The 8,782-nt window shown below is 39.2% G+C and overlaps 1 protein-coding gene across 1 annotated transcript; it reads right to left on the bottom strand.

The window, feature by feature from the left end:
• Positions 1 to 297: 297 nt before the first annotated feature.
• Positions 298 to 8,294, bottom strand: TTF1 (transcription termination factor, RNA polymerase I; the record flags this gene model as incomplete). Its single annotated transcript, XM_009870072.1, has 10 exons — positions 298 to 458; positions 799 to 884; positions 1,564 to 1,629; positions 1,846 to 1,935; positions 2,239 to 2,461; positions 2,971 to 3,101; positions 3,414 to 3,492; positions 5,784 to 5,969; positions 6,354 to 6,604; positions 7,406 to 8,294. Coding segments are annotated over 10 exons (2,162 nt in total), but the record flags the coding sequence as incomplete, so codon positions are not given.
• Positions 8,295 to 8,782: the final 488 nt, after the last annotated feature.

Genomic DNA, 8,782 nt, shown 5'->3' with positions numbered 1-8,782 from the left:
AGGGTAAACAACAGCTTTCAATTCCACAGAAGACAAACTAGTGGAAAAAATACTATTTTTGAGACATTCAGAAACCAACTTGGATGCTTAAAAGAAGACTTCCAAAACCAGAGCTAAAATAAGGCAATAAAAGGTGGCACAAAACCTGTATTTACCTCAGTCTTCAACATGAAACAAGATAATCAGACATGCCTGTCTTCACTTTTTCCATTATTAGGTAGGCTGTGTACCTGCAGCTGTTCCAACCAGATCCATTTTGCACTTAAATACACAGAGTAGGAATTGCTTTTAGGGCAGTTAATCGCTGTCTTCACTGGAGTCAAAAATGTCACTGAGTCGGAAAGTCTTCTTCTGTTGACTGGCTGTTAAATCATCAGAGCTAAGCTGTTTCCCCTTCCTTTTTTCTAATTTGTCTTCAAGATCTGGCAGCGTCTTTTTAAAGAGATAATCAACAATTTCTTTAAAAAAAAAAGAAAAAAGAGAGAGAAAAACGTGGTCATAATTGGATCTGTAGGGGAACCAGACGCCATGGGAAAACAGGATCTCACAGACAGAAATTATTTTGTCAGCGTTAAATGCCAAAAAAATCTCACTATTCTGAAGTAGTCACAGTGCTGCAGGGTAGATCAGACGCATACACACATGCAAAGATAAACTAAAATAGCACAGTCATAAACCTTTTAAAGTCAAGACAAATTTACTCAGGGGAAAGCTAAGAAAGAATTGAACTAGAAGAGGTATCCTCTTAGATTCAAACAAAAACCTTAAGGAGTGTTTATAAACAGGTGGGATACTGACCAGAAAAAGTCTTTTTTTGCCAAAGAGGGACACAGGAGACTTTTAACTTATAAAATCTTGCTTGAACATAGCCTTTAGGGACATCCCTGAAAAGAGAAGAGTTTGAAAAGTTAGTGGTGCAAGGACCTATTATAAAGTTGAGTTGTTACTGAGTTACCCATTCATGAGAGCGGTGCCAGTCAAACAGTATCTTAACTTTAAGTAAAAAGGACGGATTTCAAATTCTAATTAAAACAGGTTTTTTTTCAAGACAGCAACTTCCCTTGAAGGCAAAAACCTAAACCATGCCATCATACGTATTTTTATATGTTTAATGAAAAGCAACAGTAAACGAAAAGTATGTGCAGAAAGAAAAAAAGTGCTACAGAGAAACTCTAGCATTCACAGTATTGGTCATTTCATACTCAACATTCACTTTGTTCGAAAGAAAACTATTATATTGTATTCCTAATGTCTTGATTAACACTTGGAAAAGTCTTTTATGAAAGACTTCAGGCATGGACTACCTAACACAGTTCTAGCACACAGAACATGCTGGGAACACACTTCAGTGCCTGAAGTGGTTAAAAGTTACTTTCAGAGCTTATCGGCGTGGTTTATTGCTCAGTACTACGCGAGGATATACAGCTGTGCGTTACCAAACTAAATGACACAGGCTACAGTTGTAAAGGTCTAAAAACTTTGATTCCTTTGTGGAATTTTTAAACACTGTGTGCTTCAACTCTCCTCTGTATCCATCGAAAAAAAAAGGAAAACATTTCTTACCCAATTATATTACTGAGTTCTTCCCAGTTTACTTCATTAGCGTCTTCCACTTTCATCTCATGTAACCTGTCAGTATAACACAGAAGCAGTCTGAAGCAGAATTCCAGCACTAATTCAGTCACACTAGCAGCTCCCTCAGGCAGAAGTCACAGCGTGTTTTGTCTGAAGGAAGAGTGGCTGTGAAACTGCAGGCATGCCATTCTCACCCTGTAAGCTCTTATAAATACAACTCAGAATAGAAAAAAATTAAAAAAAATCCACTCGAGTATCTCTGAACTGTACCTTTTAATAATACTGATCTTGGCCTGTAATCCTTTGGTCCCCCGGTATACTGGCTGCCCTTTGGTCATCTTGTTTGTTAAAATCGTAGTCCTTTGAAAACACACACACAAAAAAAGAAAGGTTTTATTATTTCAAGAAATTCCAAGCACCAAAAGATAGATGGTACAGCTGACACAGAGAAGCAGAAATCAGGCTTCACTATCCCAACAAGAAGAAAATTCACTACAGCTAGCAAAGTTATTTGTCTCAGAGACATTTGCAAATGTCTCTTCTGTAGTCTACAAACTATTTATTACCTCTTACCCAATCACTGTGGTACAAACATTTTTGCAGAATAGAGTTAAATACATTCCGGAACACATTTTACTATCTCAGTTTAGTATAAACCCTTACCATTTCTGTTTGCATTGCCTCCAATATCGAGTTCCCACTTTACTTTCAATCTCAGACCATGGTAATTTGTGCAACAGTTTCTCACGGTCAATCAAGAGATCTCTATTTGACTTTTCCGACGAGGAAAGAGAATCTTCATCTTCTGCTCTTTTCCTAATCACCTCCTCCACTGCATGCATTAACTTCTGGACCTCTTCCTTTGACCAAGGACCATAATTAACAGCTAAAATTGAAGAATATAGAAAAATATCACGAAAGACTAGGAAAAAAGGCAAAAGAGCAAATGATTTCTTGTATTATTCTATTTACAGGACCAGCTTCTTAACGCACCTCATAGAAACACTTCTGCATACCAGATTTGAGAGAGAAGTTCAGCCTAATCACTAAAGAATCACATTGATCCCTAGTTTCTATCTTTTAAAACCTGGCTGTCAAATTCTTCCCAGCCTTCCCCCGAAAGCATCTTTTCAGATGTCAGTGCCATTTCATAACGGGTTGCATTTGTTTCGTTTCTTTTCCCTTTTCTGTAAAAGACTGTTCTTATCCCTTCTGTATGAAAATACAATCAGTGGTCAGGAAAAAAGAATGACCATCATAAAATTTAAATATAAATAAAAATAAAACCCACTCAAGGGGCTTTTTCATAAAGTTTAGGGCACATACAACCTGTAGTTAGAATAACTTTTCAAATTGCAACACACAGAACATGTTAGTTTTTTTTAAATTACATACGCGACTTGATTTCAGAGTATTTCATAGCAACTGAGAGGTTAGAGCGGGACATCATCTCAGAAATCTTCTTCCAATCATTGCCGTGCATAGCATGATACTTCTTTAATTTTTCTTTTTCTTCTGTTGTATACCTAGTTGAGGAAATGGGGACAGTTTCAGCTGTAAATTCAAACCACTCTGATATGTTAAGAGCTGTAGTTGTCACTTTTACAGGCATTTCAATACTACCCATCACTATCATTTCAATTCACACTTTAGAACGGAGGAATTGATAAGGACTAGTCAGAAAAATTAAGGACTAGTCAGAAAAATTAACTGTCAGTTATATCACAGTGCCACCACAAACGGTAGAGATAATCTTCATTTGTATCCATTTTTAATGTACAAATAAGCATCGGAGACTGATACTAGCATTCAGAAATTCTTTCAAATTACTTGCTTACCTCCCTTTATAATTATTTGAGTCAAACATCTTCCTTGCTCGATAATATATCAGCCTCCAGGGTCGCGGTATGCCCTCAGCTAGAAGGCAAATGATTCATTTTTCAGAAATATTTCTCACACTGGTCAGGTCATTTTCAAAAAAAAGCCAAAAACAAAACGAAACCAGAAAATAACAACATACATCTTCATGACCGTGCTGTTAATGATGGATTCTCTCCATTCAAGAGAACGTACTCTACAGCACCTCAGCAAGTGCACAGGCAAGTCTAAACAGAATCTCCTGAGGAATTTCAAAGATATAATTGTTATGACCAGGGTAAGATCACGAATGCTGACAGCTGGGAAATAATTGTGTTGTGCCAGCGTACACGTGGGTGAACATCGAAGACTGAACTTTCGAACTCCCAAGCATAAACCTGCAACTCGCTACCTACAAATTGCATGGACTGTCTGTACATTTGATCCAGATGTAATTAATATTTAACTAACATAGTGAACGTTAGTTTTTAGAGAGACAGGAGACAGCCACCAGCCAGGAGGCTGATGAGATATTGTGCTTCTGCATATACCGGGGGGCGGGGGGCACTCGGCCAAAACAAAGGGAATATCTTGGCTGAAGGGAAGATCCTTGAAGTGGAGGAAGATCCACAGAGACTAATACCTGGGAACACAAAACAACCTTGGTCAGCAATACCCAAGAGAGGTGATTGCAAGCAACTCGCGTAACACTGACGTGACTTTCTACCCAATTCTCCTGGACCAGAAGCAGTCTCCCAGATTGGAAGGGAAGTCAACATCAGGGAAATGTGACAATGCAGGGGGAATGATTGTGCATGTGCGCATCCAGGATTAGGGCTGGGCTGGTTACTAAATGCTGGCAGATACTCTCCCTCTCCAAATGGGATAGGAAAGGGAATGAGGCAGCGACCTTGGATTGGAGAAGAAAACTAAAACAAATAATAGCACTGATAAGGGAATAATGAAAATAATTCAATATACACAAATATATACAACTGATATCAAACCTGACTCCCCCCCTAGTAGCACCAGTGCCACAGAGCAGGCGGCACTGGGGAAGTCCCAGGCTCAGCAGCAGAGTGGAGCTGGGTACAGGAGCTGGATTCAGGAACTCGGGATCAGGATCAAAGGCAGAAGATCGGATGGAGTCCTCCTTGAACACCAGCCACTGAAGAAGAGCACTTACACTCCGTGATCCCTCAGCTTTGTACCGAATATGAGGTACCCAGCATGGAACACTCTTGTTGGTCACCTGTCTCTCTCCAGAGGTGCAACCTTTTACTTCCTTACGACCCATTTTACTTCCTGTCCTCAGTATGTTACACAAGATCCAGCAGTGACCTTGGTCACTACAGGAGCAAGCATAAGCAAGAGCTTTTCCGCATTCCAATCCCTGGCAGTAACTGTAAACATCAGGCGTTACCACTGCTAGTAGCAGGCTCTGTCTGTAATCCTCAGAAAGTGCAGCCTTGTAGAAAAGACTGTGCTGGAAACTAAAATCTCTGAGCAGAATTGGTTCTGTTTAGCTCAAATCAGGACAGTGTGAAGCAATCAAGGAGGAACAAATTTGTAGCCTCATTGATCCTTAAATAAACACTAGCGTGCAAATCCATTACAGGCTGTCATTTACTCTGCCCTACCCATGCGAGTGAAACAGAACAAACACAGAACAGAAAGCTACTAAGAAAGTGCACTGAGTAGATTCACCAGAAACGCTACAAAACGAGCGTTGTTTGCCATATGAAGCCAAGAAAACAACATGACTGAAGAGGAAGAGATGAAATGTTGCTCCTGCAAAGAGAATCTTAGCTGTAAGAATTTTGTTTTCCTGAAGCCTTGGAAAACTTTGGCTAAAGACTCAATTTCTTTCAGTTTCTGCCATCACTCAGTCCTAAACCTCCCACCTATTTATTTGCTCTCACTCAGTCCTGAACCTGCCACCTATTTAGGTGCCCCAAAAAGAGTTGACATTTTCAGAGATGACTGAATCACACCTCCTGTCACAAAGTCACTGCTTAACTGTAGTCTAGTAAATAACGCACCTTAAGCCGGAAAGTTCAAATGCAAGTCTGAAAGTCTGTAAGTGCTGCTGGTCATGATGATATTCTAAACTCTTCACACCCAAGAAAAGATAGTAAGAACAGCACACTGTAGAGATTATCACCTGCATAATCTCAGCAGCATGCTCCTTTTTGGCCAAATTTAACAAACATTACTGCTTTTCAAAAAAACCCAATTATTTTAGGGAGGGCTGAGCCAGCCCCTAACACAGACAGACGCTCTCTAAACGCATCATGGTATCACCAGGTTGTGAAATGTGACATTCAGCTAATTGAGAACTAACCACTTACCAAGTTTTTCACAAAAAAGATGCTCTGCTTTTAAGCGACTGATAGTTTCTTTATCTTCCGGATACCTCGATGTGAACAGAAGTTTTTCAGCACTATCTATTCCAGTAAGTGATAAGAACTCTTCAACATTTTTCCGGATCTGAATATTTTCCTTCTCAGTAAATCTGCCAAACTTGACAGCAATACCTGGAATACACAGGAAGTTTTATTTAATTTTTTTTTATATAAAAAAAAGAAAGACACAAAACCTCAAGTACCATGTCTTGTACATTACATTCTATGTTTTAGCAAACATCTAAGGAAAGATCAATAAATTCAAAGAAGAAAGGAAATTAAAAGAGACAAAACAAGAGCCAGGAGCAGGTAATTTGCACTATCCTTTGGACTGTAATTGGACAACGAGGAAGTAGATGGCAAGCAGCAGAGAAACAGAAAAATATGTCCATTGGAATGATGTGAAGCAGACTCCATGGATATGAGACATGATACAAAAAAATATTTTCCCTCGGTCAAAACATTCGCACAGCTGCATAGTCCATCCTCACTGGAACAGTATTTTGGAGACCTCACCTTGTTTTTTGAACTGTTTAAACCTCACTAGGTCTCTTCCAGCCATTTTCCTGATTGAGCTGTCTGATATATTTCTCACGTGAGGAATAAACTTTTCCAATTCTTTTCTTGCAGTATCCAAATCCACAAACGAACACACGGTATAGTCCAGGGTCTCTTCATCATTCGGACTAAGCTCATCAGAGGCAGCCTTTTCAGTAGGGGAACTACTCTGGTCCTTCTTTCTGTGTGATGCTGAAGGTTCTGGTGTCCTGATAAAAAAAAAAAAGTAAAATAAAATACACCACTAGAGCTCCAAAACAGAGATTTTGTTAGTATCTCTGTCATTAAAACAATGAGCATAGTCATTAATTAAACAAGGAATACTTCGCAAATCCACCCCTTTGTACTTCCAAACTTTTAACATAGACTTTATTTACTATCAAATTTCAGTATAATATTCAAAGAGCTCGCTGAAGTTTTGAAAATGTTCACCTTTCCCACGAAACTCTCAAATATGGACACACAGAAGAAATACACTCTTGCTACCACTGGCAACACTGAACCAATGCTTACTAATGCTCTTATGGTGGGTTCTAGAACCTGTAAAAGCACCAAAAGCTACTTACATGAGCATTTGTTTGCACAGAACACTAAATTCTTTAATTGACCTTAGTAGTTGCTTGGTAAAAGCTTACTATCAGCACCAAATTCAACAATTAAATCCCTTTAATCCTATTTTTCTCCTCTCCCCTCAACTTTTATTAACTAAACATTAATTGCTTGCACGTAAATTATTTGTATACCTACTGATTTTAAATAGGAGAAAATATTCTTCATTGAATGCAATGGCAGCCTTACAAATTTTCACTGTACCTTCACAAGACAGGTAAATCCTTAAGTTAGGTCTCTTTAAGATCTCAACATATTGTAAAGGCTTCTGAAGTTGTTTTTTAAAAATATGTACCCAAAAAATGAAGAAAAATCTAGGACCCAAATAATGTGATGGAAACATATTTGGGGGATGGGGAAATAAAGAGAAAACAAAACCAAAAACTAAAACTTAAACTTACGCCACATCAGAGTCTGAAGAGCTGTCTTCTGTGATAAAAGCACGGCTTTTTATCACCTTCCTAGGATACACTGGAGTTTTTTGCGAAGCTTGATCAGGTGCTTTAGTCGTCTTTGGCAAACGAGCGGGTTCATTCAAACCATTTTCACTCACAGCAGAAGCAGCATCACGGTCACCCTCCCCACGCCATTGCTGGGGCGCTGCCAGGCCCTCCTCTCCCGTGGGGCTCTCCTCTGGCCTGCTCGGCCCTGGAGACGGCAGCAGCGGCTCATCAATGGTTACACCCACATCTTCTTGCACACCCTGGGTACAACTCTCTCTTTTCTTCTTCTTCTTCTTTTTCGATTTCTTCGTGTTGTTGGCATCGTGTGTTTCTGAGGCAGGCAGCACAGGTACCTCATCCTCTTCAGGCAATTTTTCTTCGCTTTTCCTCTCAGCAGGTAGTTTTAAATAAACGTAATCAGCTTCCATCTCCTGACAACTGCCCCTGTTATGCTGGTTCACTCTGACACAAGTTATGTCGTTTTGCTCATCCGTACTATCATTACGCTTCCGCTTCTTTTTTCTCTTTTTCTTTGGGGAAACACCCACTCCAGTTTCATTACTAATTTCATGTTCCAGTCCTACACAACAGTTATCTAGTGAAGACTGTTGCTTCTCCCCCTTGCTTTTTGTTTTTTTCTTCTTTTTATAGCCTTCATCCCTCTGTGCTGCTTGATCTTCAAACAGTGGTGGAGAAGCAGGGCTAAGCTCTGCATTTTGTATATTTTCTTCTTCACTGTTTTCATGTTTCTTATTGTCTTTTTCGCGCTTTCTCTTCTTCTTCTTCTTGAGAAAAACTTGGCCTTGAAAATCACCTACGCTTGCTTTTCTGTCGTATTTTTTCTTATCTTAAACAAAAAAAAAGAATTTTACTCAAGTGCTACAGTTTATGTATTGTTACACATCATGTATTGTTACACATCCAAGAAAGAGCAAAACCCACCCAATATATTAAAATATCATGGAACTACTCAATATTATCTTAGAATCGTAAAGATACTTACTTTTCATTCCAGCTAAATTTGCAGAGTGAGCACGAAACAGCGACGCCTTCTTCAAACGGATGTGCATGAGCTGTATTCAGCCTTAAAATGGTTTCCTATAAAAATGAAGATATAGTTTAGTAACTACTAGCTTCAAGTTGATTTTGAGTAACTAAGCAATGCCAGACTGCTACACTCGACTCTGCTTTCAGTGCTGAAACAGCACCAAGCTAAAAGTAAATAAAAATATTAAACTGATCAGCACTAAAATCAAGTTCTCTAACTAGAAGTTTCCGAGTGGTTTTGCCCATGTTTGAAGAGGCACGTGTGAGCCAAGGCCTGCCGGCTCCAAG

This window comes from Apaloderma vittatum, unplaced genomic scaffold (assembly GCF_000703405.1).
Source record: "Apaloderma vittatum isolate BGI_N311 unplaced genomic scaffold, ASM70340v1 scaffold20445, whole genome shotgun sequence".
In the NCBI taxonomy this organism is placed as follows: Eukaryota; Metazoa; Chordata; class Aves; order Trogoniformes; family Trogonidae; genus Apaloderma; species Apaloderma vittatum.
This window is presented reverse-complemented; position numbering and strand designations above follow the sequence as displayed.